Source organism: Aythya marila (genome assembly GCF_965140915.1).
Source record: "Aythya marila genome assembly, contig: HAP1_HAP1_SCAFFOLD_305, whole genome shotgun sequence".
Taxonomy (NCBI): domain Eukaryota; kingdom Metazoa; phylum Chordata; class Aves; order Anseriformes; family Anatidae; genus Aythya; species Aythya marila.
The window spans coordinates 133452-150812 of record NW_028137611.1 but is presented as its reverse complement, the minus strand read 5'-3'; the positions used below and the strand labels follow the sequence as shown (position 1 = coordinate 150812).

General features: G+C 63.2%; 1 protein-coding gene across 3 annotated transcripts in view; it reads left to right on the top strand.

Annotated features, from left to right (window-relative positions):
* Nucleotides 1-946: 946 nt before the first annotated feature.
* The window catches only part of CHD3 (chromodomain helicase DNA binding protein 3), a 49002-nt gene continuing 32587 nt past the window's right edge, over nt 947-17361 (top strand). For 2 of the 3 annotated variants that reach the window (XM_082785115.1, XM_082785114.1), the window contains exons 1-11: nt 947-964; nt 1682-1908; nt 7740-7858; nt 7992-8165; nt 9811-9935; nt 10802-11040; nt 12506-12636; nt 13841-13976; nt 14120-14182; nt 15211-15389; nt 16465-16698. In XM_082785115.1, the coding sequence (XP_082641241.1) occupies nt 1689-1908; nt 7740-7858; nt 7992-8165; nt 9811-9935; nt 10802-11040; nt 12506-12636; nt 13841-13976; nt 14120-14182; nt 15211-15389; nt 16465-16698 (1620 nt within the window). In that variant the 5' untranslated portion in view covers nt 947-964; nt 1682-1688. The remainder of the gene's footprint in view (nt 965-1681; nt 1909-7739; nt 7859-7991; nt 8166-9810; nt 9936-10801; nt 11041-12505; nt 12637-13840; nt 13977-14119; nt 14183-15210; nt 15390-16464; nt 16699-17361) is intronic. The other variant, XM_082785116.1, reaches the window with a different exon arrangement.

The window sequence follows — 17361 nt, the reverse complement described above, 5'->3', positions numbered from 1 at the left end:
ATTGCAGAAGCGATTTTCGAGGCCGTTTCTTTCCTTTTTTTTTAAGATTTTTTTTAAATTTCTTCCGAGGCCGTTTCTTTCCTTTTTTCCTTTTTTATTTTTTTCTTTTTTTTTTTTTTTCTTTCCGTGCATTTTTTTCCTCCTTTTTTTTTTTGTTCTCCTGCCCTGCAGCCTAAAGAAAGTAAGAAAAAAAAAAACCAAAAAAAAACCCACCCTAAAACCACTCCCTGCCCAAGTATTTAAAAGTAGGGAAGGGAGGGGTGAAAAAAAAAAAAAAAAAAACTATTTTTTTTTTTAATTTTTTTTGAGTGTTTTCAGCTCCCCCCCCCCCCCCCGTTTTGGGTAGTCGAAACGGGGGGAAAACGGGCAAAAAAAAGGCGGCTCGACTAGTATGGAACTAGTTAACCTTTAACAATTTATGCTGATGTCACACTGAGCATGAGTACTGATTAATCCGCGCCCCCCCCCGCCGAAATATTTTTTTATTGGGGGGGGGGGGGGGAAGTATAGGAGAAAGGAGGGAAAAAAAAAAAAAAAAAAGGCAATAATTTCCCGCAGCCATCTTTGTTTTCGGCTGAAATCTTCCTCTTTCGGGGCCCCCCCCGAGCGCCGGGAATCCACAAATATTGCGCGCCGAAAGCCGGGGGAGCCGCGGGGCTGCGGGGCACCAAAACCCCGCAAAGCGGCCCCAAAAAAAATTGCGATTTCTTGAGCTTCGCTTCGCCCAACGCTCGGGGCCGGGGGGGGGGGCGGGGGAGCGATCCCGAAAAAAAAAAAAAAAAAAAAAAAAGAAAAGAGAGAAAAAAAAAAAAGCGAGAAAAGGAAAAGGGGGGGATTTTTTTTTTTTTTTCTTGCCTCGTTTTTTTTTTTTTTTCCTCGAGGCTTTTTTTTTAAATTTTTTTATTATTTTTTTGCTTTTTTTTTTTTTTTCTGAAATTTCTTTTTTTTTTAAGCCTTCAGGAAGGTGTGTGGGGGAGTGTGCGGGGGGGGTGGGGGGGGGACAAAAAAACCCACCGAAAAGCCCCAAACGGAGGCAGTTTTGGGGGGGTTTGGCGGTTTTCCCCCTGGGGAGGGAGGCGGGGGGCGGTTTTTTTGAGGGGGGGGCTCGTTTTTTTTCCTCAATTTCGCTCTTTTTTCATCGCTTTCTCCTGGTGGTTGGGGGGGGGGGTTTGTGTTTGGGGGGGGGCCGCTTTTCAAAATAAATTTCGGGGCCGCCATTTTCGCTCCGCGCTCCCGTGGAAAAATCATCGCGGGTGGCGCTTTATTTTGAGATTTTTTTTTTTTTTGTTAGTTTTATTTTTTCGGCCGGTTTTCACCTTTTTTTCGAGCCTTTTCGCCGCTTTTTTCCTCCCCCCCCCCCCTCCCCTCCCCTCACGGCGCGGCCTGAGGAGAGGCAGGGGGGGGCTCCGGGCGCGGGGGGGCGCCACTTTTGGGGCAGTTTTCTCTCAGTTTTCACCTTTTTTTTTTTTTTTTTTCTTTTTTCCCCCCCCCTTCTCGGGGGGGGGGGGGGGGGGGGCTCCGCGGGTTTCACCTCAGCGCCGCGCGGGGCGGGGGGGAGCGGGGAGCGCGCGGAGGGTCCCCCCCCCCCCCCCCTCACCCTCAACCCCCCCCCCCCCCTCCTCCTCCCGCCTCCCGCCTCCCTCCTCACAGCCTCCCGCTCCCTCCCTGCCCCCCCCCCCAGCACCGCCATGGCTTCCCCTCTGAGGGAGGACGAGGAGGAGGAGGAGGAGATGGCGGTGTCCGAGGCGGACGGCGACGAGGACGACGACGACGAGGACGACGACGACGACGACGCCGCCGTTGCCGCCCGCGGCCCCGCCGACATCTTCCTGCCGCCCGCCGCCCCGCCGCCCCCCGCGCCCGCCTCGCCCGCGCCCGCCGCCGCTGAGGCGACTGCGGCGCCGCCAGGTAAGGGCCCCCCCCCTCCGGCCTCCCCCCCCCCTCCCCTCTCCGCCATCGCCGTTCCCGCCTCAGCCGCTTCCCGCCGAGCCCTTCCCGCCAACGGGGCCGGGGAGAGAGAGGGGGGGGGGTGGTGGTGGTGGGGGGGGGCGGGGGGGCTGTTTGTAAACAAGCGGGCCCGGCGCGGGGGGGGCGGTCACTGAGAGCCCCCCCCCCCCCCTCGTTAAGGTGTCCCCCCCCCCCATACACACACACACACACACACACACACACCCCTCCCCTTTCCGGGAGGGGGGCGGGCACCGGGCCGCCCCCGCTGGTGTCACCCCCCCCCCTCAGTGACCCCCCCCCTCTGGTGCCCCCCCCCCCTCAGTGCCCCCCCCTCAGCACCCCCCCTTTCAGTGTCCCCCCCCTTTCAATGTCCCCCCCCCACTAGAAATTAAGGGGTGGGGGCCGCCTCCCGAGCCCCCTCCCCATCCATTTCCCCCCCCCCACATCCATCCCTGAAGGGGGGGCGGTCACCCCCCCCCCCCTTTAAATTCCCCCCCCTCAACTTGTCTGTGAGGGGGGGCTTTATGCAGCCCCCCCCCCCCCCCCCGAATTGTGTGTGGGGGGGCGCTTTGCAGCCCCCTCCCCATCCATTGCCCTGCAGCATGAGGGGGGGGGCAGTTTCCAGCCCCCCTCCCCATCCATTTTTACCCCCCCCTGCCAAATTGTGAGGGGGGGGCACTCTGCAGCCCCCTCCCCATCCATTTTTACACCCTGGACCGTGAGGGGGGGGGGTGCCTTTGCAGCCCCCCCCCCTTCAATCCCCCCCCCTCCAGCCCTAAATTCTGGGGGGGGGGCAATTTGCAGCCCCCCCCCCCCACATCACCACCTCCTGTCTGTGTGGGGGGGGCACTCACAGATGCTTGGCCTTCATCCCTTCACCCCCCCCCTCATCATCCTCAGCCTGAGGGCCGTGACGCCCCCTCCTGCTCTGTGTGTGAGGGGGGGGCTTATAACGCCCCCCCCCCCCAATTTACCCCCCCCCGTGGTGGGCTCTGTGTGAGGGGGGGGCTCGGCCTTCATCCCCCCCTCACCCTCCTCCTCCTCCTCCTCCTCAGCATCCCCAGGCTCTGTCCCATGCCCCCCCCACAAGCCGTACCCCCAGCCCTGTGCCCCCCCCATTTGGCCTTCATCCCCCCCCTCCTCCTCCTCCTCCTCGTGCCCCTTTTTTGGGGGGGGGGGGCGATGAGGGGGGGAGTTCGCGCCCCCCCCTCCCTCAGAGGTGGCCACAGGGCCGGCATCGCGCCGGGCAGTGCCGCCGGGTGCGCGCCGCTTTGCCCCGTTTTCTCTCGTTTTTACCTCAGTTTTTCCCATTTTGCCTCAGTTCCTCTCACTTTACGCCCCCCCCCCCCCCGCCCTGCCTCGCCGCTTTTCGCGTTTTGCCTCATTTTCGCCCCGTTTCACCTCATTTTCGCCCCCGCCGCCTCGGCTCCTTTCGCTCCTTCCACGCCACTTCCCGGCCTCCGACCCCCCCCCCCCCGCTCCCCTCCGCGTGGGCATCCGAAAACGGGCGAAAAACCACGGCAAAAAGCCCATTTTGGGTGGAAAACGCCCCGCTTTGGGCCGCCCCGCGGCTCCCTCGGGGCCTGGCTCTGCCGCCCGGGGTCAGTTTGGGGCTGGCGGCGCCGTTTCCGACAGTTTGCCCCGGGCCGCTGACCTAAAATCGGGCCGTTTCTGGGCAAAACGCTCACTTTTCTCCCTCCCGTTTTGTTGCTTTTTTGTGCTTCGCTTTTTCTCGAGTTTCACCTCAAATCGAGTTCGGGGGGAAGGCATCTTTTAGCCCAAAGCGGCCCAAATGGGTTGGATTAAAAAAAAAGCCCACTTTGGGGCTCTTTTTCCTCGTTTTGCAATAAATTCCCTCGTTTCAGAGCCGGGTGAGCTCAGGGATCGGTACCTCATCTTCTCCAGAAATGCTAAGAAATGGGCAAATTACCATTTAAAAGCCCCTTTTTTTTTTTTCAAGAAACACCCCAAAATGGGTGACTCTGGTTTTTGGAAGCCCTCCGTTTCCCAAAACGCTCGGAAACGGGCAAATTTTCTCGTCCTCCCTGGGAAGGCGCCGCTTCTCCTCCGTGGCCTCCTTTGGGCTCATTTCTCCGCTTTTTGGGCGAATCCCATCGTTATTCTTTTCTCAGCCCACGTGCAGCTGCTGGGCTGCCCCCGGAGCAGCCCCCCAGTCGCCCGTTTTTTAACTTTTCTCTCCCCAGAGGGCTGTAAAACGCATTTTTCTTCATTTTTTGAACTTTTCCTGCCCCGGGGCGGCGGTAACACGTCGTTTTTGTCACTTTTCTCTCCCCAGAGCAGCAGAAATTGCACTTTTTTAACATTTCTCCCCGGAGCGGCGGGAGGCCAGCATCCGGCTGTGCGGCCCCGATGGGCACTTGCCTGAGGCTCCCCGGATTTGAGGTGAAACGGGCGCTTTTCACAACTTTCCCGGCAGCCTCGCGGGGATGTCCCAGAGGCTGTTGTTTTTTTCTTTTTTTTTTTTTTTTTCCTGTTTTTCTCTCATTTTTGCCGTTTCCAACCCATTTCAGCCGAGAACAATGCCTGAGGGGGGGGCGGACCGAGCACCGAAAACGGCTGGGGTGTGTGTGTGGGGGGGGGGGGGGCGTGCTTTAAAACGGCCTCAAAAAAAGCAAAAAGCGACGGTTTAAAAAAAAATCAAAATTTGGGCAAAAAGAGGCAAGTTGGCTCTCCCACGAAGTCAGAGGGTCAGTCCGAGGGAGGAAACGGGTGAAATACCCCCAAAAAAACTGAGCTTTTCCGCTACGGGAAAACCACGCTTCGCTCGTCTCCCCTTCCGGGCCATTGTTCGCCCCTCGCTTTGGGTGGTTTTCTCCCGTTTTGGAGAACCGGCGGCCTCCTCCTTTGTTCACCCCCCCCCCCCACCCCCCCGCCTCTTTTGGGCAGCGCCTTCCCTTTTCCCCCAGCCCCGTTTTCGGCCCTTTTTGGGGCTCTTTCACCTCGTTTTTTTTTTCTTTTTTTTTTTTTTTTGGCTAAAATCTCCCTTTTTCGCCCCGTTTCCTCCTTTGGGGGGGGGGGGGGGGCTTTGTGTCTCAAGGTGCCGGGGGGGGGGGGGAAGCGTCACGTGTGTGGAAAATTCTCGTTGATCGCCTGCCAACGCGCCCGGCGGGCTGCGCATGCCCGCCCCTATCGCGACCGACGTCTGGGGGGGGGGGGGGGGGGCCACAAAAATTACAAAAAAAAAAAAAAAACACCAAAAAAAACCCCCAAAAAACTCGAAAATACAATAAAAATTAAAAATATGGCAGGAGGCGGCCCCGGCCCCGCGAGCGGCTGCGCCCCGGGGGCAGCACCCAAAGGTGACGGCGGGGGGGGGGGGAGGCAGATGGATGGGGGGGGGGGGGCACAGAAATTTGGGGGGGGGCAGTGGAAAATGGGGAGCAAAAAGGGGAAGCCGGGGGCGTGGATCCCCCAACCGCGTGGCGAGGGAAAAAAAAAACACACAAAAAACCAGAAATCAGACGTTTTTTGGGTGGTTTGGGGTTGGTGTTTTTGGCGGGGGGGCGGCGGGGGGGGGATTGTTTTGGTTCCCCCCCCCCAGCGGTGCCAGGGGATTAGGCGGGAGCGTGACCCCGGCGGCGGCACCGCCACCCCCCCGCCGCCCCCCCCACGGCCTCGACGGCCTCACATTTACCGGGGGGGGCCCCAATTGAGCCCCCCCCACGGCCTCGCTGGCCTCTGGCCTCCAATTTACCCAGGGAGGGGTCCCAAATTGACCCCCCCCTGCCCAGCCTCGCTGGCCTCTGGCCTCCTCCAGGCACTGATTTTCCTGGGGGGGGGGGTCCGCAATCGACCCCCCCACGGCCTTGCCAGCCTCCAGCCTCTGATTTACCCAGGGGGGGTCCCAAATTAAATCCCCCCCCCCCCATGGCACAGCCTTCTTGACCTCCGGCCTCATATTTACCTGGGGGGGGTTCCCAAATTGACCCCCCCCCGGCACAGCCTCGCTGGCCTCTGGCCTCCAATTTAGCTGGGGGGGGTCCCCAGTTGACCCCCCCCACCCCAACCTCACCGGCCTCTGATTTACCTGGGGGGGGGTCACCAAATGACCCCCCCCGGCCTCTTTTGTGGTACCCAGAGCCTCGGGGGGGGGCGGTTGAGCTCGGCCGCTGTTTTGGGGGCAAAAAGGGGAAAATGCGCTGCGGGACGGAGCGGTTGGGAAACCCATCGCGGGCGGGAGGGGTTGTGCAAAGCGCTCGTTGCTTTTTGGGGTGAAAGCCGGGGGAAACGGGGCCCGCTGCGGTTGGAAACCGCGGGGTTGGTTTTGCACCCGTTTTTTGGGGCTAAAACCCGTCATTGGGGCGTTTCCGGGAGGATTTTGGGCTGCAGCCCCCCCAAGGTCACATCCTCCCTGTTCCATCCCTTTTTGGGGCTGCTGACAATGCTGGATTTGGGCAAAAATCCCCCAAATCCCCCCCACAAACAGGGGGGGTGCTGCATTTCCCCCTGACCTCCCCCAAAATCGCTCCAAATAACCCCAAATCCTGCATTTTTCACCCCAGAACCAGCCAGGCTCCAGCAAAGCCCTAAAATCCCCCATAAATTGTGTTTTTTTTTGTTTGTTGTTGTTGTCTGGGACTTGGTGCCCTCCGATGCCATAAATAAAAGTGAAAACCCCTCAAAAAGCTGTTTTCCAGGCTTTCTGCAAGCACATGGCCACACTGCTCTCCAAAAGCTGCTTTTTTGCCCCAATTTACACAGGGCTGGGATGGAGGCGGGTGACCGGCGTTTGCTGGGCGAAACCCACGAAGTTTCGGCCTCTTTTTGGGATAAAAAAGCCAAAAAGCCTTCCAGGCTTCCAAGAATGGGGGAAATGCCCCAAAAATGACGTTTCTGGTGCTTTTTTTTTTTTTTTTTTTAATCCTTTTTTGGGTGCTGTGGGTCCCAGTGGTGGAGGAGACCCCGGCTGCGGCCGCTTGGTTTTATTCTTGCAATTTTTGCCCCCAAAAAGTTGGCTTTTGGTGCTTCTTACACCCCTCGATTTCTCTGCACCAAAGGCACCGCGTGAGGTGGTTGGTTTTGGGTTAAGAACTGGCATAAAAAGGAAAAAGGACGCATTTGAGCCATCCTGCATGGGTTTACAGCCCATTTTTCAACCAAAAAGGGACAAATTGGGGAAAAAAAGCCCCAAAGCTTGTTCCAGGCAGTAGGTGCTGGTGCATTCCCGTTCCTGGGGCTTTTTGGGGTGTAATGGGGGCAATTGAAGGCACCTCGGGGTGCTGTGTGGTGTATTAGGGGCAGTTGAAGGCACCTCGGGGTGCTGTGGGGTCCTATGGGGTGCTGTGGGGCACCTCAGGGTGCTGTGGGGGCTGTTGTGGGCACCTTGGGGTGCTCCAGGGCACCTTGGGGTGCTGTGGGACTTCCCAATGGCCCCCGGGGGTGCTTTGGTGACAGCTGTGGGCACCTCGGGGTGCTCTGGGGCACCTTAGGGTGCTGTGGGGGCAGTTGATGGCACCTTGGGGTGCTTTGGGACTTCCCAAGGACCCCTCAGGGTGCTCTGGGGCACCTTGGGGTGTTGTGGGGCAACTCAAGGCCCCTCAGGGTGCTTCGGGGGCAATATAGGGCACCTTGGGGTGCTTTGGGGGCACCTTTGGGTGCTGTGGGGGCAGTTGAAGGCCCCTTGGGGTGCTTTTTTTGGACCACTTGGGGTGATTTGGGACCCCTCCGGGTGCTTCAGGGCCCCTTGGGGTGCTTTGGGGTCACCTCGGGGTGCTTTGGGGGCACCCTTGGGTGCCGTCCCCACCCCTCAGGCATCCGTGTCCCCGCAGACGGAGACGAGGAGCTGCTGCGGGGCCTCGAGGGGGCCCTGGGGGTGAAGAAGAAGAAGCGGGGCCCCCGCAAGCAGAAGGAGAACAAACCCGGCAAGCCGCGCAAACGGAAAAAATTGGTGAGGCCCGCACCTCGGGGGGGGGGGTCCCGGCGTTTTGGGGAGGGTCCTGGGATTTGGGAGGGGGTGTCCTGGGATTTGGGGGGGGTCCCGGTGTGACCGTCTCTCTGGGGGGGGGGGTCTCGGGGCGCAGGTGAGCGAGGATGAGTTCGAGTCGGAGCGCGACGAGTACCGGGAGAAGTCGGAGAGCGGCGGCAGCGACTACGGCGGCGTGGCCAAGAAGAAGCGGCGGAAGCACCGCGAGAAGAAGGAGAAGAAGACGAAGCGGCGGAAAAAGATGGACGAGGAGGGGGGGCAGAAGGTGAAGGTACGGCCGGGGGGGGCGCGCTGCGGGCCCTGGGGTGCCCCACGACCCCTTTGGATCCCATTGGGGTCCCGGTGACTGTTCTGGGGCCCGTGGGGTCCCTGCACCCATTTGGATCCCGTTGGGGTCCCGATGGGCCATGGGTTTCCCCCTACCTGTTTAGATCCCATTGGGATCCCGGTGCCCATTTTGGGGCCCATGGGGGTCCTGGTGCCCATTTTGGGACCCATCAGGTCTCACAACCCCTTTGGATCCTGTTGGGGTCCCCATGACCATTTCGGGGCCCATGGGGTCCCTGCACCCATGGTGGATCCCATTGGGGTCCCGATGGGCCATGGTTTTCCCCTCACCTATTTAGATCCCATTGGGATCCCAGTGCCCATTTTGGGACCCATGGGGTCCTCCCATCCCGTTTGGATCCTGCTGGGGTCGCCATGACCATTTTGGGTCCCTGGGGTCTCCCCTAACCCCTTTGGATCCCATTGGGGTCCCAGTGACTGTTTTGGGGCCTATAGGGTCCCTGTACCCATTTGGATCCCGTTGGGGTCCCAATGGGCCATGGGTTTCCCCCTACCTGTTTAGATCCCATTGGGATCCCGGTGCCCATTTTGGGGCCCATGGGGGTCCTGGTGCCCATTTTGGGACCTGTGGAGTCCCCTCACCCATTCGGATCCCCTTGGGGTTCTGGTGACCATTTTGAGGCCCATGGTGGATCCTGTAGGGATCCTGTTGGGCCATGGGTTTCCCCCCACCCATTTGGATCCCACTGGGGTCCCAGTGCCCATTTTGGGACCCATCAGGTCCCCCAACTCCTTTGGATCCCATTGGGATCCCAGTGCCCATTTTGGGGCCCATGGGGTCCTCCCATCCCGTTTGGATCCTGTTGGGGTCCCCATGACCATTTTGGGGCCCTGGGGTCTCCCCCAACCCCTTTGGATCCCATTGGGGTCCCAGTGACTGTTTTGGGGCCCATAGGGTCCCTGCACCCATAGTGGATCCCGCTGGGGTCCCGATGAGCCATGGGTTTCCCCCCACTTGTTTGGAGCCCACTGGGGTCCCGGTGACTCTTTTGGGGCCCATGGGTTTCCCCCCACCCATTTGGATCCCATTGGGGTCCCAGTGCCCATTTTGGGACCCGTAAGGTTCCCCCCAACCCGTTTGGATCCCATTGGGGTCCCGGTGACCATTTCATGGCCCATGGCTGTCCCCCCACCCATTTGGATCCTGTTGGGGTCCCCATGACCATTTTGGGGCCTATGGGGGTCCCGGTGCCCGTGTTGGGGCCTTTGGGGTCCCTATCCCCATGGTGGATCCCATTGGGATCCCAGCACCTATGGTGGGTCTCACGGGGTTCCTGGTTCCCCTTTCAGACCCCATGGGATCCCTGCACCCATTTGGATCCCATTGGGGTCCCCGTTCCCATTTCAGACCCCATGGGGTCCTCCCACCCTCATTACACCCCATGGGGTCCCGCTGCCCCTGCCCTTCCTGTCCCCACCCCCGTCCTTGTCCCCGTGCCCGTTTCTGACTCGCTCCCCTTCTCTCGCTCTCTCCGCCGCTGGTGCCACCCCCTGTCCCTGTCCCCATCCCTGTCCCCATCCCTGTCCCTGTCCCCGTCCCGTCCCCGTCCCGTCCCCGTGGGGCGCAGCCGGTGGAGCAGAAGTCGTCGGCGCAGCTGCTGGGCGCCTGGGGGCTGGAGGACGTGGACCACATCTTCACCGAGGAGGACTACCACACGCTCACCAACTACAAGGCCTTCAGCCAGTTCATGAGGTGGGTGCTGGGGCTGGGGGCGCCTCGGGGTGCTGGGGGGGGGCAGGGGAAGGCTCCTCGGGGGGGTTTGGGGGCACCTCGGGGTGTTGCGGGGGGACCTTAGGGGGGTTTGGGGGCAATTGAGGGCACCTCGGGGTGTTTTGGGGCACCTTGGGTTTATCTGGGGGGCAATTGAAGGCACCTTGGGGTGCTGCTGGGCCACCTTGGGGTGCTTTGGGGCACTTTGGGGTGCTGTGGGGCCCCTTGGGGTGGCTTTGGGAGCTCTCAGGTGCCCCTTTGTGGTGCTTTGGGGTCAGGTGAAGTTACCTGGGGTGTTTTGGGGCACCTCGGGGTGGTGTAGGGGCAGTTGAAGGCTTCATAGGGTGCTGCTGGGACGCCTTGGGGTGCTCTGGGGGCTGTTGAAGGCACCTCGGGGCGTTTTGGGGCACCTTGGGGTGCTGTGGGACTTCTCAGTGACTCCTTGGGGTGTTTTGGGACACCTCGGGGTGTTTTAGGACCTCCTACAGGTCCTTTGGGGTGCTTTGGGGGCAGTTGAAGGCACCTTGGGGTGCTTTGGGGTTTCCTAAGGACCCTTCGGGGTGTTTTGGGGCACCCTGGGGTGCTGTGGGTCTCCCAAGGACCATTCAGGGTGTTTTAGGGCACCTCGGGGTGCTGCAGGGACTTCTCGATGACCCCTCGGGGTGCTTTGGGGCCCCTCGGGGTGCTGTGGGACTTCTTGAGGACCCCTTGGGGTGTTTTGGGGCACGTTGGGATGCTTCGTGTGCCACCGCGGTCCCTTTGGGGCGCCCCGGGGTGCTCTTTTCGGGGTGGGGTCTCCACGGGCAGCCCCCGGTGGGGTTCCCAGCCCCGCTGCCGCTCGCTCGCAGGCCCCTGATCGCCAAGAAGAACCCCAAAATCCCCATGTCCAAGATGATGACCATCCTGGGGGCCAAGTGGAGGGAGTTCAGCGCCAACAACCCCTTCAAGGGCTCCGCCGCCGCCGTGGCCGCCGCCGCCGCCGCTGCCGCCGCCGCCGTGGCCGAGCAGGTGTCGGCCGCCGTCGCTGCCGTCGCCCCCGAGGCGCCACCGCCGCCCCTGCGCAAGGCCAAGACCAAGGAGGGGAAAGGTGAGCGGCACCCCGGGGACCCTCCGTGCTGGGGACAAGGTGTCAGGACCCTCAGGGACTCTCTGTGTTGGGGACAATGTGAAGGGACCCTCAGGGACCCACCGTGGTGGGGACAAGGCGCTGGGACCTTTAGGTCACCCCTGCGTTAGGGACAAAGTGCCGGGACCTTTGGGTTCCCTTCTTTTTGGGGACAAGGCCCCAGGACCCCCAGGTCACCTCCCTGTTGGGGACAAGGTGACGGGACCCCCGGGGACCCTGCATGTTGGGGACAAGGTGCTGGGACCTTTGGGTTCCCTTCTTCTTTGGGACAAGGCCCCAGGACCCCCAGGTCACCTCGCTGTTAGGGACAAGGCGCTGGGACCCCCGGGGACCATCCGTGCTGGGGACAAGGTGTCAGGACCCTCAGGGACTCTCTGTGTTGGGGACAAGGTGAAGGGACCCCCAGGTCACCTCCGTGTTGGGGACAAGGCGCTGGGACCTTTAGGTCACCCCCGTGTTGGGGTCAAGGTGCCGGGACCTTTGGGTTCCCTTCTTCTTGGGGACAAGGCCCCAGGACCCCCGGGTCACCTTCCTGTTGGGGACAAGGTGACGGGACCCCCGGGGACCCTGCATGTTGGGGACAAGGTGCTGGGACCTTTGGGTTCCCTTCTTCTTGGGGACAAGGCCTCAGGACCTCCAGGTCACCTCCCTGTTGGGGTCAAGGCTTCAGGACCCTTGGGTTCCCTCCTTCTTGGGGACAAGTTGCTGGGACCCACTGGTCCCCTCCATGTTGGGGACAAGGTGCTGGGACCTTTGGGGTCCCTCCTTCTTGGGGACAAGGCGCTGGGACCTGTTGGTCACCTCCCTGTTGGGGACAAGGTGCTGGGACTCCTGGGGACCCTCTGTGTTGGGGACAAGGTGCCAGGACCCATTGGTCCCTTTCATGTTGGGGACAATGTTCCAAGGCTTCAAGGTCCCCTCCCTATTGGGGACAAGGCACCAGGACCCTGGGTCCCCTCCCTATTGGGGACAAGGTGCTGGGACCCTTTGGTCCCCTTCTGGTTGGGGACAAAGTGCCAGGACCCCCGGGTCCCCTCCCCATCGGGGACAACATACTGAGACCCCAAGGTCCCCTCCTTGTTGGGGACACGGTTCCAGGACCTGTTTGTCCCCTCCCTTTTGGGGACAAGGCCCCAGAACCCCGGGTCCCCTCCCTGTTGGGGACACAGTTCTAGGGCCCTGGGTCCCCTCCCCATTGGGGACAATGTTCCGAGACCCCAAGGTCCCCTCCCAGTTGGGGACACAGTTCCAGGACCCGTTGATCCCCTCCCTTTTGGGGACAAGATGCCAGGACCCCAGCTCCCCCCCCCATTGGGCACAACCTTCCGAGACCCCAAGGTCCCCTCCCCACTGGGGACAAGGCTCCAGGTGCCGTCCCCCCCCCGTTGGGGACAGGAGCCCTGGGGACAGCGCTGTCCCCTGGCAGGGCCCGGGCACAAGAAGCGCAGCAAGAGCCCGCGGGTGCCGGAGCTGAAGCGGAAGCTGAAGGGCAAGAAGATGGCACCGCTCAAGATCAAGCTGGGCGTCCTGGGCGGCAAGCGCAAGAAGAGCAGCTCGGTACGGCCCCGCTGTCCCCTGCTGTCCCCTGCTGTCCCCTGCTGTCCCCTGCTGTCCCCACTGGTGGCACCCAGAGGTGTCCCCACATCCCCTTCTTGCCCTCTGGTGTCCCCACGTGGTGGAACCTAACCCCTCGGGTGGCACCCAGAGGTGTCCCCCAGCCCCTCCTCGCCCTCAGGTGGCACCCAGAGGTGTCCCCGTGTCCCCTTCTAACCCTTGGGTGGCACCTAGAGGTGTCCCCATGTCCCCTCCTCGCCCTCAGGTGGCACCCAGAGGTGTCCCCGTGTTCCCTTCTAACCCTTGGGTGGCACCCAGAGGTGTCCCCCAGCCCCTCCTCACCCTCAGGTGACCCCACATGGTGGCACCTAGCCCCTCAGGTGGCACCCAGAGGTGTCCCTGTGTCCCCTCCTCGCCCTCAGGTGTCACCCAGAGGTGTCCCCATGTCCCTTCCTCGACCTCTGGTATCACCCAGAGGTGTCCCTGAGCTCCTCCTCACCCTCTTGGTGTCACCCAGAGGTGTCCCCACATCCCCTCCTTGCCCTCAAGTGTCCCCAGGTGGTGGCACCTGACCCCTCCTCACCCTGTGGTGTCACCCAGAGGTGTCCCCGGGTCCCCTCCTCACCCTGTGGTGTCACCCAGCGGTGTCCCCCAGCCTCTCCTCACCCTGTGGTGTCACCCAGAGGTGTCCCCGTGTCCCCTCCTCACCCTCTTGGTGTCCCCAGCTGGTGGCACCCAACCCCACGTCCCCTCCTCACCCTCGGGTGTCACCCAGAGGTGTCCCCGTGTCCCCTCCTCACCCTGTGGTGTCACCCAGAGGTGTCCCCATGTCCCCTCCTCACCCTCTGGTGTCCCCATGTGGTGGAATCTAACCCCTTGGGTGTCACCCAGAGGTGTCCCCACATCTCCTCCTCACCCTCGAGTGTCACCCAGAGGTGTCCCCACGTCCCCTTCTCACCCTGTGGTGTCACCCAGAGGTGTCCCCGAGCCCCTCCTCACCCTCTTGGTGTCCCCAGCTGGTGGCACCCAGCCCCACGTCCCCTCCTCACCCTGTGGTGTCACCCAGAAGCGTCCCCCACCCCCTGCCATCCCCCAGCAGCGTCCCCCAACCCCATCTCCCCTCACCACCCCCCAGAGCCCCGTGCCCCCCGTTCCCCCCAGTGCCTCCCAGTGTCCCCAGTGTCCCCGTGTCCCCGTCCCGTTGCAGAGCGAGGACGCGGGGGAGGCGGAGGAGGAGTCGGACGCGGAGAGCTCGAGCGTGCACAGCGCCTCGGCGCGCTCCGACCCCGCCGCCCGCATCAAGAAGCTGAAGCGGGGCCGCCCCGGCCGCAAGAAGAAGAAGGGTGAGTGGCCCCCGGCCCCGAGCGCCCCCTCCCCGTCCTCCCCCCTGTCCCCTCGGCCCTCCCCGTGCCCTCCCCCGCCCCCTCCCCGTGTCCCCTCCCCGCTGCGGGGCCGCGGGTGACGCCGCCGCCGTCTCTCCTTGCAGCCCCCTGCACCGTCCTCAACCGGGAGCGCGGCCCCGCGGGGACGGGCGCTGCGCCCGCACACGGTGAGAGCCCCCTCGCTGTCCCCACGTTGTCCCCACGGCGTCCCCAAAGCCGAGGGGCCACCCTGGAGCAAGGGGCGTCCCCCCCTCACCCCCCCCCATCTCCTGGGTTTGGGGCTGGGGGTCCCCCGGGTCCCCCTCCACACCGGCCGGCCGGGGGCTCTCCCTTGTCCGTGTCCCCGTTGTCCCCATGTCCCCGTGTCCTGATGTCCGTGTGTCCCCAGGTGTCCCCAGGTGTCCCCACCATCTGTCCCCATCCCTGCTGTCCCCATCCCTGCTGCCCCTCGTGTCCTGATGTCCCCATCCCATTGTCCCCATGTCCCTGCCTCCGTGTCCCCCCCAACTCTCCCTGGTGCCCCCCTGTCCCTTGTGTCCCAAAATCAGACCTTACCCCTAGGTGCTCCTGTCCCCAGGTGTCCCCCAGTGCCCGTGGTGGCCCCATTGACCACGGTGTCCCCACCTGTGTCCCTGTCCCCTCTCCCAATCCCTGTCCCTGTCCCCATCCATGTCCCCATCCCCATCCTGCCCCCGTCCCCATCCTGTCCCTGTCCCCATCCTGTCTTTTCCGTGTCCCTGTCCCCATCCTGTCCCTGTCCCCATCCTCTTCCCATCCCTTTCCCCATCCCCTGTGCCCATCCTTGTCCCCATCCCAGTCCTAATCCTGTCCCAATCCTGTCCCCATCCATGTCCCTTTCCCCATCTTGTCCCCATCCCCATCCTGTCCCTGTCCCCATCCTCTCCCCATCCTGTCCCCATCCCCATCCCAACCCCATTCCCCATCCCCAGTGCTCCCAGTGCCCCCTCCCCCCGCTGTCCCCAGCGTCCCCATCCCTCCTGTCCCCCCACCCCCATCCCAATGTCCCCATCCCCCTGCCCCCATCCTCCCACCCCCATCCCAACGTCCCCATCCCCCCACCCCCTTCTCCCCACCCCCACCCCCATCCCCCCGCCCCCCACCCCTCTGTCCCCATGCCCCCCCCCCCCCCGTGTCCCCTGGGGCTCGGTGGCAGCGGGCGGTGCTGTCCCCGCAGGCCCGGGGCCGGAGGAGGACGGGGACGGCTACGAGACCGACCACCAGGACTACTGCGAGGTGTGCCAGCAGGGGGGGGAGATCATCCTGTGCGACACCTGCCCCCGCGCCTACCACCTCGTCTGCCTCGACCCCGAGCTCGACCGCGCGCCCGAGGGGCGCTGGAGCTGCCCCCACTGCGTGAGTGGCGACGGGAGGGGGGCTTGGGGGGGTCCTGTGATGGGTTGGGGGTGGTCTGGGGGCGGCCGGGGGGTCCCTGAGGGAGTTTGGGGGGCCTTGGGGGGGTCTCTGTGTTGGGTTGGGGGTGGTTTGGGGGTCCCTGAGGGAGTTTGGGGGGTCTCTGAGGCAGTTTGGGGGGCCCTGGGGAGGTCTCTTTGTTGGGTTGGGGGTGTCCAGGGGGGCCCTGAGGGAGTTTGGGGGGCCCTGGGGGTGGTTTAGAGGTCCCTGGGGGGGTCTCTGTGTTGGGTTGGGGGTGGTTTGGGGGTCCCTGAGGGAGTTTGTGGGGCCCTGGGGGCAGTTTAGGGGATCCTGGAGGGTCTCTGTGTTGGGTTGGGGGCTTTGGGGGTAGTCTGGGGGTGTCCAGGGGGTCCCTGAGGCAGTTTGGGGGTCCCTGAGGGAGTTTGGGGGTCCCTGAGGGAGTTTGGGGGACCCTGGGGGTGGTTTAGGGGACCCTGGAGGGTCTCTGTGTTGGGTTTGGGGTTTTGGGGGTGGTCTGGGAGCATCCAGGGAGTCGCTGAAGGAGTTTGGGGAGCCCTGGGGGGGTCTCTCTGTTGGGTTGGGGCTGTCCAGGGGGTCCCTGGGGGGTCTCTGCATTGAGTTGGGGGTGGTCTGGGGGTGTCCGGGGGGGGTGCTGGGGGAGTTTGGGGGTCCCTGGGGGGGTTTGTGTATTGAGTTGGGGATGTTGGGGGTCTCTGGGGGTCCCTGGGGGTGTCCAGGTGACCCTTGGGGGCGTTTGGGGGTACGTGGGGGGGGTCTCATGGGAAGTTTGAGGATCCTGGGGGGGGTCTGTGCATCATCCCATGGGGACTGAGGGACCCTGGGGGGGCTCAGGAGTCCCTTGGGGGCGGGAAGTTCCTTTGGGGGGGTCACTGGGGGTCCCTGGGGGGGTCACCGGGGGTCTCTGGGGGGTCCCCGGGGATCTCAGAGGGTCTGGGGGGTCCCCCAGAGGTCGGGTGCCCCTCAGGACGTCCCTGGGAGCGGTCTGGGGGCTTGGGGGGGGGGGGTTTCCCTGACGCCCCCCTCGGTGCCCCCCCAGGAGAAGGAGGGGGTGCAGTGGGAGGCGAAGGAGGAGGAGGAGGAGTACGAGGAGGAGCTGGAGGAGGAAGGCGAGAAGGAGGAGGAGGACGACCACATGGAGTACTGCCGCGTCTGCAAGGACGGCGGCGAGCTGCTGTGCTGCGACGCCTGCATCTCCTCCTACCACATCCACTGCCTCAACCCCCCCCTGCCCGAGGTCCCCAACGGGGAGTGGCTCTGCCCCCGCTGCACGGTACGGGGGGCACGGGGACAGGGGGGCAGGGGGACGGGGACAGGGAGCGGGGGGGGACGGGGACAGGGAGCGGGGGGGGGATGGGGACAGGGAGCGGGGGGGGACGGGACGGGGACGGGACGGGAATAGGGACAGGGATGGGACAGGGATGGGGATGGGATGGGGACGGGACAAGGACAGGATGGGGATGGGGATGGGGATGGGGACAGGGATGGGACAAGGATGGGGACAGGGAGTGGATGAGGACAGGACAAGGATGGGGACGGGACGGGGATGGGGATGGGATGGGGATGGGATAAAGATGGGGATGGGACAGGATGGGGACAGGACAGGGAGTGGATGGGGTTGGGGTGGGAATAGGGACATGGATGGGACAGGATGGGGACGGGGACAGGATGGGGATGGGGACAGGATGGGGATGGGGACAGGATGGGGATGGGGACAGGAACCTGTTGGAGACGGAGCTGGGACAGGGACAGAAGGGGGACAGTGACTGGGAGTGGATGGGGACAGGGACATGGATGGGGACAGGATGGGGACAAGAGACCTGGTGGGGACAGAGTTGGGACAGGGACGGGATGGGAATAGGGACAGGGACGGGATGGGGACAGGGACGGGATGGGGACAGGCGAGGGAGGTGTTGGGGACAGACACAGCGATGGT